Source organism: Astatotilapia calliptera, chromosome 3 (genome assembly GCF_964374335.1).
Source record: "Astatotilapia calliptera chromosome 3, fAstCal68.1, whole genome shotgun sequence".
NCBI lineage: Eukaryota > Metazoa > Chordata > Actinopteri > Cichliformes > Cichlidae > Astatotilapia > Astatotilapia calliptera.
In genome coordinates, this window is record NC_137424.1 from 77,987,561 (window position 1) to 78,006,940 (window position 19,380).

The 19,380-nt window shown below is 42.6% G+C and overlaps 1 protein-coding gene across 3 annotated transcripts in view; it reads right to left on the reverse strand.

The window, feature by feature from the left end:
• The window catches only part of LOC113016447 (uncharacterized), a 180,127-nt gene that overhangs the window by 12,808 nt on the left and 147,939 nt on the right, over positions 1-19,380 (reverse strand). For all 3 annotated transcript variants that reach the window (XM_080299353.1, XM_080299352.1, XM_080299351.1), the window contains exons 2-4: positions 16,664-17,002; positions 15,576-15,914; positions 14,533-14,634 (exon numbers count right to left, since the gene is read on the reverse strand). In XM_080299353.1, the coding sequence (XP_080155479.1) occupies positions 14,533-14,634; positions 15,576-15,914; positions 16,664-17,002 (780 nt within the window). The remainder of the gene's footprint in view (positions 1-14,532; positions 14,635-15,575; positions 15,915-16,663; positions 17,003-19,380) is intronic.

A 19,380-nucleotide genomic window follows, 5' to 3' on the forward strand; every position in this document is an offset into this window, starting at 1 on the left:
CCTTGTCAATGGAAAATTGTATTTAGTAGTCAGTATAATCTTTTAGTGATATAAGTTTGCATATGGTAGGATGCTGTTTGTAGTTATTTGGTAGTGACAGGATGTGTGATTTTTAGCAGGCTTGGTTTACCCCCACATCCTTGGAGCATGGGAGAGGTCGTACCTTGTTTTATTGTTTTACGGCAGGATTAACGTAGCTATGTCTGTTTTAGTTTAAGTGCTTCTTTACATATAGATGAACTGCTGGACTTCCTCACCATGTTATCTAGGGTGAACCATCTAGGGCAGGCATGGGCGAACTACGGCCCGGGGGCCACGTGCGGCCCGTTAAACGTTTTGATCCGGCCCGCCAAACTTGAAAAAAATTTAATAAATTAACCTTGTTAATGTTTTATTTCCCCTGCAATTCTGATGTTTCCTCACTAGATGGCGCACTCTAGATATATTGGCTTTGTTGAGGTGAAGCGGCGTAGGCCTATTACTCCACGTTTGCACTTTACCCTGTGACCTACCGCCCCTCTATGAAGATGAGCGGACCCAAGAAAAGGAAAGTGGACAGAGAATGTCGAGTGTTCAAAAAGGAGTGGACAACTAAATATTTTTTCACTGAACACGATCATCTGCTGTTTGCCTGATATGCCAAGAAACTGTGGCGGTTTTTAAAGAGTATAATATTAGCCGTCACTTTGCCACAAAGCACGCAAATTATGCTAGCAAGCTCTCAACAAAAGAACGGGAATCTGCTGCTGAGAAGTTGGCAGCTAATTTGAAGGCTCAGCAAAGTTTTTTTCACCGTCAAACTGCCATTCAAAAATCAGTTTATCACGGCGGACAGTGACTCGCCGTGTAGAACTAATAGATGAAGATATCACCAGCATATTAAACAAAAAGGCGAAGTCATTCACTTTTTATTCTTTAGCACTGGATGAAAGCAACGATGTCAAAGACACTGCTCAGCTCCTCATTTTTATCCGAGGAATCAACGAAACCTTTGAAATAACGGAGGAGTTTTTGACAATGGAGTCTCTGAAAGGACAAACACGGGGAGAGGACTTGTTTGAACGAGTGTCTGCTGCCATCGAAAACATGAAGCTTCCCTGGAGTAAGCTTGTTAACGTCACCACAGATGGATCTCCAAATTTAACGGGAAAAAATCCAGAATAAAGTGAAAGATGAAAACTCTGACCAGGATGTGATTTTCCTCCACTGCATCATCCACCAGGAATCTCTATGTAAATCGGTGTTACAGCTGAATCATGTTGTGAATCCTGTGGTGAAACTTGTCAACTTCATACGCGCACGGGGACTTCAGCACCGTCAGTTCATTGCGTTCCTGGAGGAAACTGATGCGGATCACCAGGACCTGCTTTATCACTCCCGTGTCCGCTGGTTGAGTTTGGGCAAAGTGTTTCAACGAGTGTGGGAGCTCAAAGAGGAGATTGGCGTGTTTTTGGAGCGGCAGGGGAAGACTGATGAATTTCCTGAGCTGAGCAACAAGAGCTGGATGTGTGACTTCGCGTTTGCTACAGACGTATTTTCACACTTGAATGAGCTCAATGTGAAACTGCAGGGGAAGGAGCAGTTTGTGCATGACATGCACACAAACGTGAAAGTCTTCAAATCCAAGCTGGCTTTATTCTCTAGGCAGATTTTGAACAAGTCATTCACTCATTTTCCTACACTAGCCACGCTGAAAGAGGCCGGAGCAAAAGTAAAGAAATACAGTGAGTCACTGGATGCACTGCACGGAGAATTCTGCCGTCGGTTTTTGGATTTCGATAAAATTGAAAAGTCACTTCAATTGGTGGCCTTTCCTCTGTCACAAGACCCCGAAACAGCTCCAGAGGAGCTTCAGCTCGAACTCATCGACCTTCAGTCTGACCCTGCCTTAAAAGAGAAGTTCAGCTCTCTGAAACTAAATGACTTCTATGCTTCACTCAATGATGCCGCGTTTCCAAATCTAAGGCGAAAAGCGCAGATGATGTTGGCTTTGTTCGGCTCTACCTTCGTGTGTGAACAGACATTCAGCGTCATGAACATCAACAAAGCCAGCCACAGATCCAAGTTAACAGACCTACACCTCAGATCAATCCTGAGAATCGCCACAACAAAACTAACTCCAGACTTTGATGCACTGGCTAAAAAAGGAGACCAACAACACTGCTCCCATTAAAATGTGTGTCTCTCCGTGATACGCACGTTGTTAAAATGAACAGTGCGCGCAGATCAAATATAACGCTTCACAGACTGACTTGCTGCAACTGTTTCGTCCTTGCACTGGTCGTTGTTGACTTTTGGCACCGGGGAAACAAATTGAATAAAAGGAACAGGACAAGTACATCTGCATCTCCTACCGTTTTTGGAAAAAAAAAAAAGAGTTAGGAGGAGAGTGATGTGATATCCTGAAGGATAACAGAACTTTCAGTGCTTTAAAATAAAATATTCATTTATTTGATTTTCAGTGTTTAAAGGCTCATTTCGAAGTCAGAGATTTTATTGTAATGCTTTTCTTCATTTTCATTGGAAATTAAAGTACATGTTTTCTCCATATCCCAAGATGTGTATTTTTCCCCCAATGAGGTGATGTTTTCAAAGCATGCCATCTATCTACTCCTGTTCCGGCCCCTTTGTCAAATGTTAGAACTCAATGTGGCCCACGAATCAAAAAGTTTGCCCACCCCTGATCTAGGGTGAGGGGGAGGCTACCCTCTTCCTGACCAAGGATGTTTGACCCTTTGATCAGCAGTAACAAACACACACACACACACACACACACACACACACACACACACACACTGAAGTATAAATAAAGACCTGGGCAGTTTCTTAGTGCGAGTCATTGAGACTGCCCTTGCTAGCAAGAACTCTGTGTGTTTCTCTTCTCTGAGTCTTTACTGAAGAAGTGTTTTAGAATATTTTCCCTAACAATCCTCCAGCTTCACTGTGCTAATGTTATGCTAACATAGCTGTGTCGCTAGCAATCACGTAGCACAACATTATACACCAGCTAGTCCAACTTCAGTAACCCTGCAAACGTCACTGCTGTTTAGTTTTCTGTCTTCATTTATGTTGGAAGTGATAACAGAGCTGTATGTTTGAATTAGTTTCAAAAATCTCTCAGTCAGAACATGGTATGTCATGTTTAGGTGGAAACTAGCGAGCTAACTTCCTGTTAACTTCCAACTCCGTTAAATTTAATAAATTCTGTTTTCATGGATGCCTGGATGTTAAACTTAATTGTTACACATGGTAAAGCAGCAACACTGATGATTTTATTAAAGATGAAAGAATTTAGACCGTTTTTAACTCTGTGTTCGTTTGACTTTGGGACCTGAAGCGGACGGAGTTTTGGACCCAGATTACTCCGCGAAGCTCCTCACTACGGCAGCCGTAATGCTCTGACAATCCATCAAGCAGTGCGGCTTACCATTTTTTAACAGATTTCTGCGCGCCCAAATCAGTTCGAGGTCAGTAAGCACAACCAGAATTCATACATAAGGCACACTCTCGATTTTTGAGAAAATTAAAGAATTTTAAGTGTGCCTTATAGTGTGGAAAATATGTTATACAGAAGAAAAGAATATATCGTGATATATATCGTTACCGCACGTGCTTCAAATTATATCGCGATATGGATTTTAGGCCATATCGCTCAGCCCTAGTTTTGCGTTTGGGTTCTTCTCCTGCCTGCACACAGCCGAAACATGACACTCGGCCCTGCACTCTGATCTATATTAGGTAAGAATACGTTGATTTATTCAGTATTTGAAGGTTCAATTGAAAAAACCTTAATAGATTTTTTAAACAACGTGGGAGTCAAACAGTTGTGTCTGTCTGGTTGTTTTAAGAGATCACTAAAATATCATAGACTGAAACTGGTTTCCATCATATATAAGTTGGCTAAGTTGTCATTGGCTGAAACAGAAGGAGAGAAGTAATATTTCATAATATTTCATAAAACCTTCATAGAAATCTTTCAGCCATGTTTAGATTATTTTACAGTTCTGCACTTTGTACATAATTTAATTTATGTTTTGTTGAATTTTAAGCTTCTTAAAATATACATTTAGAACGTCTTGATGCATCTCAATCACCCAGGAAAGTAAATCTCCAAAAGCTGATTCTGTTCATCTGGACGTAGCGTTTTGTGGGAGAAATGTTTCGTCACTCATCCAAGTGACTTCTTCAGTCTCAGCTGACTGCAGGTTTCCCCAACCTTATAAACAGTACATTTGCATAATGACTGAAACCAGCCCACTGAAGGAACAATGGGCTGGGAGGTCAGTTCCTTAATCTTAATTATACAAATTCTCATGACCATTGATTAACAACCACTGATCAAAGACCACTGATCAATGGCCATGAGTACTGTTATGATGATTTCTGATATGAGGTTCAGTTCTACAGTGGTGATCGCAGGGTGTGCACAGGTCAAGTGCCACTATGACCCTCCAGAAATTAACGAGGACAGGGGATGATCGTTCAGCTCTTTAATGGCAGATTTAGCGTGGGTGTGGGTATGTGTGTGTGTGCGGTTCTACAAACAGAATGGAAAATAGAACACAAATTACAATCAAATTATAGACAACAATAATCACCATATAACATATTACAGCTACATACTTGTCTTATAGGCCCTAATACTAAGCTGGCGGCTTTTACTTATAGTCTGAACCATATTTGACAACAAAGAAAATAAACATCTTCCCATCACTTAACTCTTGTGCCCCACTCACTTATGATGCCAACTAAAGAAGCCAAATACACATAACAAATCCCCAACTCAAACCAAACTCAGTTTGGCCTAGGCGAACTTAGCTTAGCTTAGCCCGCTTAGCTTAGCGATAACTTAGCTTATAGAAAATGTACAAACAGAGGACGTCCAGAGCAAGAAAACATACAGGCTATCCTTCTTACACAAGAAATATCCTGTAACTCACCAGTCTTATGGACGCACACTCTCATTGAACCCACATAAACTGCTCCCGAGCATAACTTGTGATTCACACTGCCTTCATGAACACCATTTTCCATCCCAGTCAAACATTACTCACAAAACGGCCGCGCCCTCTAGTGGCGAGGCAGAAAACTGCATCACAGTCCTGCCTTCAGAACAAGTACCATTCACAGAGAGTTGGGGAATGGCTGCAATCACAGCATTGTAAGATGTGTTAGATGATTTCTAAACACTGGGTCTCTGTGGCTTTTAAACCCCAAAACACGCTGTGCCAAAAACTGTTCCACCCCAAGGATCAGGTCCTCTGACACAAACAGAGTAATGTAGTGTACGCTGTTAAGTACCAGGAGAATTGCCAGGATTTACACATCGGGGAAACCAAACAACCTCTGGCAACGCGGAAGGCACAACACAGAAGAGCTACCTCGTCAGGCCAGGACTCTGCAGTCTGTTTACACCTACAGGCCAGTGGACACTCTTTCAAGGATGAGGATGTACACATCTTGTACAGGGAGGAATGCTGGTTTGAGCGCGGAGTCAAGGAGGCCATCTACGTGAAAAGGGAAAGACCATCTCTGAATCGAGGAGGGGGCCTGAGGGTACATCTGTCACCATCTTACAATGCTGTGATTGCAGCCATTCCCCAACTCTCTGTGAATGGTACTCATGGCCATTGATCAGTGGTCTTTGGTCAGTGGGTTTTGGTCAGTGGTCGTTGATCAATGGTCATGAGAATTTGCATAATTATGATTAAGGAACTGACCTCCCAGCCCATTGTTCCTTCAGTGGGCTGGTTTCAGTCATTATGCAAATCAGTGCGCATGCGCCAACCAGCGTGCAGCCTGTTATAGTCGCTCCTGCTTTTTCTCTTAGTTTAGCTCTGTTTTCTTACGTATTCTTTTTTTTTCTGACTTGTATTTTCATCCGTTTATTATCTTTCACTCATGTGGATTGAGAGAGTTTTTGTTCTTCTGGTGGCCGTGGAACTATTACTTTTATCAAGGAATGGGACCGCGGCACATCTCCTACACGCACGGACTGTTTACTCCAGAGATTAGCTGATCGCCCTGATGCCGGCCGGTTCGCTGGCCAGACCCGCAGAAGTACCAGCTGAAATTTGGAGAAAAACACATCGGGGATGCAGAGGTCAAGGACAGAAGAGAAGAAAGAAGGAGACGGTGAGACAGCGGAGGCTCAAAGCGAGGAGGAGGTATAAACCGTGTCTGCTGTCTATCGTAATAGGAAATGTGCGTTCGTTATCGAATAAAATCGACGAGCTCTCAGCACTGGTACGGAGTCAGAGGGAATACCGAGAGTGTAGCCTGATGTGTTTCACTGAATCATGGATGCACCAGGACATTCCCGATGAGAATGCTTCCGTGGAAGGCTTCCACACTGTTCGGGCGGACAGGGACAGCATCGCTAGCGGTAAGCGTAAAGGAGGTGGGCTTGCTGTTTTAGTTAACAACCGGTGGTGTAACCCTGCCAACATAACAATCAAAGAAAGGATTTGTTGCCCGGACACTGAACTGTGTGCTGTTGGACTCAGGCCGTATTATTTACCCAGGGAATTCTCTCACGTCATCTTGGTGGCTGTTTATGTTCCTCCCTCTGCTAACCCCACAGCTGCATGTGACACTATCCACTCTGCCATAGCTCGGCTACAGACTCAGCACCCGAGTGCCTTTATTGTGATCTCGGGTGACTTCAACCATGTATCACTGGACAATACACTACCAACATTCAAACAATATGTGGACTGTCCCACCAGGGGAGAGAAAACTTTAGACTTACTGTATGCTAACGTCAAGGATGCATACAGCTCCTCCTCCCTCCCCCCACTTGGTAGGTCAGATCATAACCTGATTCACCTCACCCCCCGCTATGTGCCAATTGTGAGGAGGGAACCTGTGACCACCAGGACTGTCAGGAGGTGGTCAGAGGAGGCAATAGCGGAACTACAGGGCTGTTTCGAGGTGACCGACTGGGAAACACTCTGTGAGCCTCACGCCGAGGACATCAATGGGCTTACTGAGTGTATCACAGACTACATAACTTTCTGCACCGACTCCATTGTTCCAGCTCAGACTGTTCATTGTTACCCAAATAACAAGCCGTGGGTGACTAAGGACATCAAAGCCCTCCTCAACAAGAAGAAGAGGGCTTTCAGAGGGGGCAACAAAGAGGAGGTGAGGAAGATCCAGGTGTTACTAAAGGACAAGATCAGAGAGGCTAAGGACAATTACAGGAGGAAGCTGGAGTGGAAACTCCAGCAGAACAGCATGAGAGAGGTGTGGAGGGGCATGAAGACCATCACTAGATTCAGGCCAACCAACAGAAGGGGAGCTGAGGGAGGTGAGAACAGAGCCAACGAGTTGAATCTGTTTTTCAATAGATTCGACACCACAGTGTCTGCTCCCACCCCCACAGCCTCACCTGCAGTCAGCCTGGAATCCAGAGCCACACCACTGTGCCAGCCTCTCTCTTCACATGGCGCTGTTGCCTCCTGTGAGATTCCTGACACCCCTCCCCCACCCATCACCTTCACTCAATACCAGGTTGAGACGCAAATGAGGAGACTTCACTCAGGCAAGTCTGCTGGACCAGACGGAGTGAGTCCCCTTGTCCTCAAGACCTGTGCCCCCCAGCTGTGTGGAGTCTTTCATAAACTGTTTATGCTGAGTCTGAGTCTGCAGAGGGTCCCGGTGATGTGGAAGACATCATGCCTCGTCCCTGTACCAAAGACGCCACGTCCCAGTGGCCCCCAGGATTACAGGCCCGTGACACTGACCTCCCACATCATGAAGACCCTGGAAAGGCTCATCCTGGACCAGCTGCGACCCATAGTAAGACCACATCTGGATTCCCTTCAGTTCGCTTATCAGCCTCGTCTCGGAACAGAGGACGCCATCATCTACCTGCTCAATCGTGTCTACACCCATCTGGACCAGCCGGCGAGCACTGTGAGGGTCATGTTTTTTGACTTTTCCAGTGCTTTCAACACCATCAGGCCGACCCTCCTGGGTGATAAGTTAGCAGCGATGCAGGTGGATGCTTCTCTGGTGTCCTGGATTGTTGATTACCTGACAGGAAGACCACAATATGTACGTCTCCCACAGTGTGTGTCTGACAAGGTAATCAGCAACACAGGGGCACCACAGGGGACTGTCCTCTCCCCCCTCCTCTTCACCCTCTACACCACAGACTTCAGCCACTGCACAGAGACCTGCCATCTTCAGAAGTTTTCTGATGACTCTGCGGTGGTTGGATGCATCAGCAGGGATGATGAGACAGAGTACCGGGCTGTGGTCGACTCCTTTGTCACGTGGTGTGAGCAGAATCATCTGCAGCTCAACGTGGCAAAGACCAAGGAACTGATCGTGGACTTCAGGAAGACCAGGAAACACTTGACCCCTGTTTCAATCCAGGGGGTCAGTGTTGACATTGTGCAGGACTATAAATACCTTGGAGTACACATTGACAATAAACTGGACTGGGCTAAAAACACCACAGCACTTTACAGGAAGGGTCAGAGTCGTCTCTATTTTTTGAGGCGACTGAGGTCCTTCAACATCTGCCAGAAAATGCTGAGGATTTTCTATGAGTCTGTTGTGGCCAGTGCGATCCTCTATGCTGTTGCATGCTGGGGGAGCAGGCTGAGGGTCGCAGATGCCAACAGACTTAATAAACTAATCCGTAAGGCCAGCAATGTTGTGGGGATGGAGCTGGACTCCCTCAAGGTGGTGTCGGAGAGGCGGATGCTGTCCAAGATAAAGACAATGTTGGATAACACCTCCCACCCACTCCATGACATGCTGGTCAGTCACAGGAGCTCGTTCAGTGAGAGACTGAGATGACCGAAAAGCACCACTGAACGACACAGGAAATCATTCCTGCCTGTGGCTCCCTGTACAACGCATCCACTTAACACACTGTTTACTGCTACAACTACACATGTTTCTTTTCCAACTATTTATTAATGAGTGACTCATGTGTATATATATATATATATATATATATATATATATATATATATATTGTATATTCTTAGTTAGCGTATTGTCTGTCTTTGTTACTGTATGTTTATAAAGGAGCACTGTAACGAAAAATTTCCCCTAGGGATCAACAAAGTATTCTGATTCTGATTCTGAAATGTAGTTTATAAGATTGGGGAAACCTGCAGTCAGCTGAGACTGAAGATGTCACTTGGATGAGTGACGAAACGTTTCTCCCACAAAAGGCTACGTCCAGATGAACAGAATCAATTTTTGGAGATACGTTTAGAACATTTGTAATGTAGAGCCAGCACCGCTAATTTGTTGTTCTCTGGATTGTTAATAAGCAAGTTTGGCATAAATAGTAATTAATACTTATTTAAAGTGGGAGTGGTGTGTAACTGCATAAATACACAGTGGGTAACTGTAAACTTCTGTATTCTTATACACACCTGACAGGTCAGCTGGTAGACGGATTCTAGTAATGGTTAAATGGTTAAATGGTTTGTAATAAAGCAGCAGGTCTTTTAATTGTATCACAGGGTGAATTTGTGAAGGTGACATTTTACTGGACTTTATAATAAAAGTCTGGGGAATAATGTTTAAGTAATTAGTTTGTGTGTACTTGATTTACATGTCAATCTTTTCTTGTCTTATTTCAGATTCCAATAAAACAATAAATAAATAAATAAATAAATAAATATAATAAATAAATAAATAAATCCTTTCCATAATGTATAAAGATAAAAACTCTAAGTTTTTATCCAAGTCTTTAAATTCTCCTTGTTAAAAATACTATTCCATGCTCTCAGATTGGGATTTATTTGGTAGTTACCTGTATAACGAATTAATCTAATAATTAATATCTAATTAAAGAAGTTCAACAGGCTACTAGTAAAGTGTCTACATGTATCATTTTGATTTGTTGCCGACTTGCCTTTTATGTGCTTTTTACTGCACTGAAAATGAGAAAAAAGCAAATGTCCACAAACAAACTCTGAAAGACCTTCAGAAACACGTCTGGCTACTTGGAAGTAAAATGCACAGAAATAAGGTGAAGCTCAAGACTTTTGCACAGTACTGTATGCCTAAATGGGATGAGCCTCTGTCATGTGATTGGTTGATTTAATATTTTTATCACTGAGACATTAAAAATGTACCTAATAAAATGACCATAGAGAGTAACAACAAAAAAAAAAACATACCAACAAAGTATTAAAACACCCAAACTGGCTTGAATATTTAGAGTAGGGCTGAACGATATATCGCATTTGCGATAATATCGCGACATGATCAAGTGCAATTTTCTAACCGCAAAGGCTGCGATTATACTCTGGACAAATTCATGGGCTGCATCCTCCTGAGGCCGCATTTGTAGACCGATTACGTCACAGCGACGCGCCGAAGGCTGTCCAAATTACTACCATATCCCAGAATTCATAGCGCGGCCCAGCCAAACTCCAGTTTCCAGCAATGGCGGCCGCTACTAAGTTTTAAAATTACTCATACTAATCTTTCTGGGTCACAAAATAAACTTTTAACATATTTTCAGGCGAGAAAGTAGTTGTGTAAACATCAAATATCTGCTCGGTTTATCAAGATATCGCATATTTGCAAAAGTGCTTCGACGTTTTCAGAGGCGTCTGCTACCCACCAGCTCGACAGCTAGCCGGGAGCTCGAGGGTTACTGATGCGGCCGAGAACGGCACAACTCCCGGCACATCATTTTCAGATCACCGCGGACTTTCGCTGCTCGGGTTGAACGTAATATATAAGTCACTTAGACAACCTAAAAATGTTATTGTTGGGCTTTTTTCAGTGTTTTGTTTGTTCGTGAGTAAATCGGTTTGGCTGAGATTAAAGTTATTAGATTAGATAAAATAAAACTTTATTAATCCCCCGGGTGGGTTCCTCCTTGGTTTTCACACAGCTGACTAAACGTCAAACAGAAAACTTATTAAACAGAAGTATGAGACAGTCGAGAATTTACACCAGTGTCTGGTTATATTTTAGATAGCAAGAAGCAGACGGCCGAGTTTATTAAACTCCACCGAGACAGCGGTGACGCTAATCAGAAGGCTAGTTCTGATTAGCTAATCAGAACTAGCCTTCTGATTAGCTAATCAGAAGGCTAGACCGTCCAATTTCACGCCTTTAAACTTTAAAGGCGTGTTTGTGTGTGTGTTTATACAATTGCTATTATGTTTGCACTTTATGTGTAATGTTACTGACTGCAGAGATCAGTAAGATGTGTGTATTTTTTATTTATTAGTTTTATTTATTTAATATTATTTTTTAATTGAATGACTGTCTAGTAGTTCACAGATGTCGAAAAACTGAGTGTGGTAAAGCCACTGATTTTTTTTATATATATTTCTGCAATCTGCACATTGTACTGACTTTCATTTTAATGTTTACACCAGGGTTCCTTGTCAGCACTTTATGCTCAGATGTTTGTAAGCTAAAAATAAACTATTGTGTATGTTCAAATATACTGTTGTGATTGAAGAAGTTAAATAAAAATGTCAGTCATCAATTCATGCATCACCTCATGTCATCATAACAGAGGTCTGTCTTCCAGGAAAGAACAGTTTAAAATTAATGTAATATAGTATTGGCCATACTATATGATGTATTGCTTGTCTTTGTTTAATAATACAGAAGACAAAGACCTTAAAAAATAATCGCATATCGCATCGCAATCGCAATATTGGGGCAAAAAATCGCAATTAGATTATTTTCCATAATCGTTCAGCCCTAATTTAGAGCCTGCAGTGGAGCGGCTCATGGTAACTGGATGCACACAGAGTTGGTCTGTAGCTGCTGTGTGAGGTGCTGATACCTTTGCCTGGTGGCTGAGCATTTCCCCCTCTGTTGTTGCTTTGTTAGCCTTGCAGTGTTTAAGGTGCTGCAGTATCTGTGCCAGGGTTCAGGGGGCTACAAAGAACCCCCTTCAATATGAACCACATTAGTTTGTGCTTCTAACTGTATCACAAACTCTCCACTGCTGGAGTTGATGCCTTAAAGCAGAGCATGAGGATGTTGACAGATGATAACATCCTTATTATCTGAGAGATGCAGGGAAATGCTTCAGACGCTGCCTGTTTGCTCAGGCCGCATGTTTGTTCCTGCCGACGAGCAGACCGTGGAATAAAATCCACAGTGAACAAAGTGAGGCAGCAGTTTGCTGATTTCTGCCTTCTGTTAAATTGTGGGACTCCAACACGTTAGTCTGTGGCCCAGCTCATCTTTTCTTTCCAAAAGGCTTTCATAATTATCAGCCTAGTAGTTTGTCGGCTTTCTCGCTGACAAAGTCTTTTGGAGTTTATTCTTATTTGAGTTTCCTTCACCCGAGCAGCACAGAAATGGCTCTGCTACACTCCACATCAGATTGGGTGGAGCAAGACACCAGTTAGTCATCCATCCAGCAGCAAACTAAAAGCAATGAACTTAAAATAAATTTTAAAAAGGTTAAATTTAATAAATAAATAAACAGTTTTCTTGATTAACTTAGAGATGTCTGACATTTTTATATTAGATAAAGCCTAATGTTTAATAATATGGGTATACAGATGATTCATTCTAACACAATATTTATCCTGTTTTTAGATAAAACACACATTTTTTTCACAGCTTTAGGTACTGATTATAAAAATTATTAGCAGGAATGGACCCAAACAGCAAGACTTGGAAGCAGAAGTGGAGTTTTAGCTTCATAGCTGGATTTACAGAATAACAACGTAACTAAGAAGCCACTGGGAACTTAACTGGTAAACATCAAACAGCTGGGACCCTAACACAGCTGGAGAGATGACAAAGAACAGTGGGAGACACAGACAATATAAACAGCAAGGGAGAGAGGACACGCCTGGGAAACGCTGCTGGAAATAATCATCAAATAAGCGATGAGACAGGGGAAACAAAACTGAACAAGACGCACACAAGAAGAGTGACTATCACAATAAAACAGGAAACAGATGGACCTGACACAGGAAGACATGAGAAACAAGCACAGATGAGACTGACTACACAGAAGGAAGACAGAGAGGAGACAGAGAAAAGATTAAGGAGACAAGAATGAAGACAGACAGCGAGAGAAGGAGACACAATGAGAGAAAAAGGGCGAGGGAGAAAGACACTGGACACGAAAAGGAACTGGCTTTAACTAAGCGTGGAACTTAGTACAAGGCAAACTCGGAACCATCTGGATTTAATCACAAGCGCAAAAAAAAAAAAAAAAAAAAAATGACAAAGGATGAACTGAAGCTCTGCCATCACGTAATGTCGCATACTGCTGTTTCTGATGTCATTTAAAAAAAAAAAAAAAAAAAAAAATCACAAGTGCATGGCACAACATAGAAGAGCCACCTCCACAGGACAAGACTCAGCAGTCCATCTGCATCTTAAGGATAAAGGTCACTCTTTCGAGGATGCCAATGTTCACATTTTGGACAGAGAGGACAGATGGTTTGAAAGAGGAGTGAAAGAAGCATCTATGTCCACTGTGAGCGACCATCTTTGAACAGAGGCGGGGGTTTACGACACCAACTCTCTGCCATCTATAATCCAGTTTTGAGATCCCTTCCCAGACGCCTTAACGCCCACTCACATCCTGGGCCATCTGATCTCAGGAATTCGCATGATAAGGTGGGGCCAGGTTTCACAATGAACTCACCCGAAACTCTGGCTGATTGGGACCCACACCCAGTTTCACACCTTGGCTCAGGGGATTAGAGGATCATCAGGGGGTCCTTTTGTCCCTCTGTGGGGGGTCACTCCCACTAGGTTTATATCTGGGACTCTCCACCATTTGACCTTAGAACTGAAGAAGCTTCTCGGATGAGAGGTGAAACGTCTTCAAGTAACTTAAAGAAGTCCAGACGCTTTTCTTTGCAAGCTCCTTTGACTACGATGACCTGGATGACTGAGAACCTTCACAGACATCAGGATTTAACAGACTCAAAAAAAATAGATTGTCTTAAAGCTCATTCTAGAAATAACTAACAGTTCCAGGCAAACACAAAATACAGCGTCACTGACCCGGGACCATGACACTTAAATCCTCATGTGGGGCGAGACTTAAACCTAAAAGGTGAGCTTTTGTCATGAAGGCCAATTTGGATCAACCGGCCAGATAAGATAACACTTGCAGAATCACAGACTTTGTTTAAAACTGTTCTTAAAATACAATTATATATATCACAAACATATATTTATTCATGTGATTCTATTACAGTTACAGAGTTACATTATTAGGTTTTATTTCCTGCTAATCATTTTTCTTTTGTGTGTGTTTGTGTATTTAATATCTGGCTTTCTGTTGGACCCTTTGAGTCTGGTGCTTTAGCGTCTCTGTTATAACACTGTAAACTCTGTTTATTTTGTTAGTTCCTTCGCATGCAGACACCATGTGGAAACAGATTCTGGTGTTAATTATCAGCTTCATCTATCTCAGTGGAGCTGACACCTGCAGAGCAGACTGTGTTGTAGTGGACAGCTCCCAGGTGGGAATGAAAGAAACTGTTAACTGGGCTAGAAGGACATGCAGGTGAAACACACACACACAGACACACAACATACCTTTCTTCAGTAACTTCCATAAATACACTCCAAGTGCCACAGTAGCAGCAATAATCATGACAGCCAGGAGAACCCAGGCCTCAGCAGGAAAGATGTACGGCTCTGTAAGAGACCAACAACAGAACGAGGTTTACATGATTATTCTGATCCAAAGTGAATAATCACAGAGTTCCAACAGGTCTGCTGCTCATCAGGTTAAACAGCAAAGTCTACAGGAGTCATCGGCTACGTACCACAGGCCTTCAAGCTGGCTGTAGTTAAACCTTTACTTAAAAGCCAACTCTTGAGATTGATTACAGGCCAATCTCCAACCTTCCTTTCATATCAAACATCCTTGAAAGAGTAGTTGTCAAACAGCTAACAGACCATCTGCAGAGGTTTATTTGAAGAGTTTCAGTCAGGTTTCAGAGCTCATCACAGAAACAGCTTTAGTGAAGGTTACAAATGATCTCCTTCATTACACATATTAAACAAATATGTACGACTGCTTTCTTTCTGGTCACTTTCTCTAAAATTAGAAACATGAAAATATTATCAGTTGATCCAGAACTCGGAGTACTGACAGGAACTGGGAGGACAGATCATGTCTCATCCTGAATAATGAGACTGAACAGAGGACGAGCTATGCTAACAAACAGACACATGCTGATCGGTCAGTATAAATCGCAGGCATGAAGTGATCGAGCCACCACTCGCTGTGGGCTGAGAGCTGGTTTAAGTTTATTTAGGCAGCAGGTTCTTTGTATAACAAGCAGACTGCAGAAAAGGCCTCAGGAGGTTTCCACAGGTCAGTGTCACTGTCAGTGCTGGATGGATGGGAACGTTTATCATAATAACTGTGCACGTGTAATATTAATACACATAATAATACAATAATGGTGTGGATTAAACGTGGAATCCAAGCAAGGAGTTGAATCTTTGGTATAAATTAAGAGCTTTTCTATTTTACAAAGTTACTCGTCAAGTGAAAATATTACTTTTAATGTTGGACAAACTAATATGATAAAAAATAATATAGTTAAGTTTTCGAGTGTGCTGCTGACCTTTGACCTGCAGCTGAACATCTGTCAGTCTGGGTTCTTCTCCCCTCACTCTGATGGTGCAGGTGTAGTTGCTGCTGTCAAAGATGTGGGGTTTCCTCAGAGTGAGGCTGAAGTCTCCAGTCTGCAGAGCGTCAGTCTTCATGGATGTTCGGTCTCTGTAACGCTGGTTTTGATCTGTCCGCTCGTCCTCTTCCTGCTGACGCTGGTGGACGGTTGGAGGATTGAGGTCGTAGCGGCTCCACACCCCTGTGGAGGGTCCAGATACAAACGGGATGTGACAGGGCAGCAGGACTGACTCCGCCCCCTCGTACACCTCCAGGGTGAAGACTTGGTGGGACACTGTGAGGACACAGAGAGACACACATGAATCAGCTGTCTGTGTGACCTGTAGGTCACATGACCACCTGAGATTAGAAACTAGTTCTACAAGATTGTGTCTGTGTAAGAGTCACAAGGTAATGCTACATGTAGGCTGCTTTAATCATGACTCCAGTTGTTTTTGGTTATTAAATATCTGATTATTCACTTTAAATCATGTTGTTTGTTCTGAATCTGGAAGTCTTAAGTCTGAGACCTGCAGATACACCAACAACAACTCAGGCAGCAATAATCTCAGAGAATAGAAAAGAATAGAATAGAATAGAATAGAATAGAATAGAATAAAATCGAATCCCTGGCACAACTAGAAAACAAAACTTCAGGACAGCCCTGATCAGAGCTGCTGGTTTAAAGTGTTAAAGGCTGATAATCATGTGTTTCCTGTGGGTGAGCTGCTGTCTTTAGTGCCTCTCTGTAGGTCAGACCTTTCACTGCTGTTCACACCTGAAGGCTGAGTGGACCTCCTGGGTTAGTTTTCAGGAGTGTGTGGGCACATTTATGAGTCTCTCAGTTCTGTAGATTAAACAGCAGCTGATCCGACTGCTCACACGTTGGTCTTAGCATCTGACATATATACAGCTACAGCACAGCTGTTTATAAAGCACATATGCATGTGCATTGTTCTTGTCCCTGCAGAAGTCTGTTAGTGTGATAACCTCTGACCTCTGACCTTTTATAGTTTCAGTAGGTTTTTGGGGTGTGTTGCTGACCTTTGACCTGCAGGTCTACTGTACTCAGTGTCCGTTCATTTCCAAATGCAGTGATGGTGCAGGTGTAGTTGCCGCTGTCAGAGGTGATGGGGTTCCTCAGAGTGAGGCTGAAGTCTCCGGTCCTCAGAGAGTCCGTCTTCATGGACGTTCTTCTCCTGTAACGCTGGTTTTGGGCTCTCAGTTCATCTCCTGCATCATTACGCTTGTGGACGATTGGAGGATCGAGGTCATGGCGAGTCCACACCAGAGTGGGACGTGCAGGTACAGAAGTGTCCTTGCAGAGGAGCAGGACAGATTCCACCCCCTCATACACCTCCAGAGCCGAGGCATGCTGGGAAACTGAGGACACAGAGACAGAAACATGAATCGGCTGTGAATGAGTCTAAACCTGAACTCTGCATCAGTTCAATCAGAGTTTAGAGTCACACAAACCTGTGCAGATATAAAACATCAGCTACCTGAAGTCCTCAAATATAAATGAGATCCTCTGTTCTTAGATGTTATTGGACCTGAACTGAAAACATTACAGAGGACAGAATAAACCCAGCCCACGCTGTCACGCTCTTTTACATCAGTTTGTTGCTGCTCTCTGTGGTCACACATAAAACCGTCTCTGTGGGCGATCTGAAGCCTGTCAGTGTTCAGATACAGTCAGCTGTGGTTACTCTGGATGAACTGGTCCTTTAAACAGACCAGAGGCAGAGAAAACAGCGTGTATCTGACAGGAAGTTTAACCACACAGTAATTCATGGATACATCATACATGGCCCATATAATGACTTGAAGAAATATAATGCATTTTGGACATTAGAGTTACTATTTTTGTTTTTGAGGATTTGTTTGTTGTTGAGTGTAATGTTAAAACAAGTTCTTGAAAAAGCAAAAAAATGTTAAATATGAAGGCGATATGAGCTGAGAGCACAAACGTGCTGTGTTAGTTCAGTGAGAGCGCCAAAAACTAACGTGTCCACTCATGTCTGCATTTGGATTTTGTTAAATATGAAGAAAGCAGAAGCAGGAGTGCTGCTACGTGTCTGATTAGAAAGAGAGGACCACTTTGTTTATTTGGTAATGAAAGTATGCTGTCCTCGCCTGGAGTTTCCTCCAGCTTTCCAGCTAGACAGCGAGATAACGATGCTTCAGACTTATTTCCCTTTTTTGTGCTGATTTATTGAAGAATGTCCTCTGACCATTGCCTTCTCTTTGACCATCGTAAAACTGAAAACATACTAAATGTTGTATTAGCACTAACATCGCAAACTAGCTTGTTACATGCTTATTGCAAGCTAAAGGGATAAAACGTTCATACTCAAACGTACAAATTATCACACCAACTTTAAGCAAAACAAAGAGACAATTATCATTTTATCATCACTCATACTTACGGACAAATCTCGTCCAAAGCAACAACATTTTAAGGTCCCTGTCAGCTTAAAACAATAATACTTTGGCATTACATTCAGCTTTTTTCTTTTTCGGAAAGCAATCCGAACAATACTACAAAGCAGCCACTAGAGGGAGCTCTGGGGCAGTTTACAAACTGTATAATCCAGCGTAATTTATAAAAGGCAGAACAGAAAGGCTCATCACTGAGTTTTATAATGACACCCGGTTACGCCAATCGGAGGTCACTAAAATCAATATTGAATCGGTGTGTAACTTTGCCAAAACAATGTCGGACTCTGTAGTTTTCTCTGGTCCCCTCCCCAATCAGACCAGGAGTGACATGTTTAGCCGCATGTTCTCCTTAAATTGCTGGCTGTCTGAGTGGTGTCCCAGAAACGATGTGGGCTTCATAGATAATTGGCAAACCTTCTGGAGGAAACCTGGTCTTGTTAGGAGAGACGGCATCCATCCCACTTTGGATGGAGCAGCTCTCATTTCTAGAAATATGGACAAATTTATTAAACCCCCCAAAATTCAGAGTTGGGACCAGGAAGCAGAGTTGCAGTCTTACACGCCTCTCTGCAGTTTCTCTCCTCCTGCTACCCCCCAAAAACCCATCTCCATACAGACTGTGTCAGCTCCCAAACAGACAAAAAACAAACTAAAAACCAGCAACAAACAACTTAAACATAAACAATCACAAAGAAAGAACAATACAGTATCCACATCTGAACCAAAGAGTAAAACAGTGAAATGTGGATTATTAAATATTAGGTCTCTCTCCTCCAAGTCTCTGTTAGTACATGACTTAATAATTGATCAACAAATTGATTTACTCTGCCTTACAGAAACCTGGTTTTAGCAGGATGATTATGTTAGTTTAAATGAATCAACACCCCCGAGTCATTCTAACTACCAGAAACCTCGAAGCACAGGCCGAGGGGGCGGTGTGGCAGCAATTTTTCACACCAGCCTATTAATTAATGAAAGACCAAGACAGACTTTTAATTCATTTGAAAGCCTGATGCTTAGCCTCGTCCACCCCAGCTGTGAAACTCAGAAACCAGTCTTACTTGTTATCATCTATCGTCCACCTGGGCCTTACACAGAGTTTCTGTCTGATTTCTCAGACTTTATATCTAATTTAGTTCTGAGCTCAGATAAAATAATTATTGTGGGTGCTTTTAACATCCATGTAGATGCTAAAAATGACAGCCTCAACATGGCATTTAATCTGTTATTAGACTCAATTGGCTTCTCTCAAAATGTAAAAGAACCCACCCACCACTTTAATCACACTCTAGACCTTGTTTTAACATATGGCATAGAAA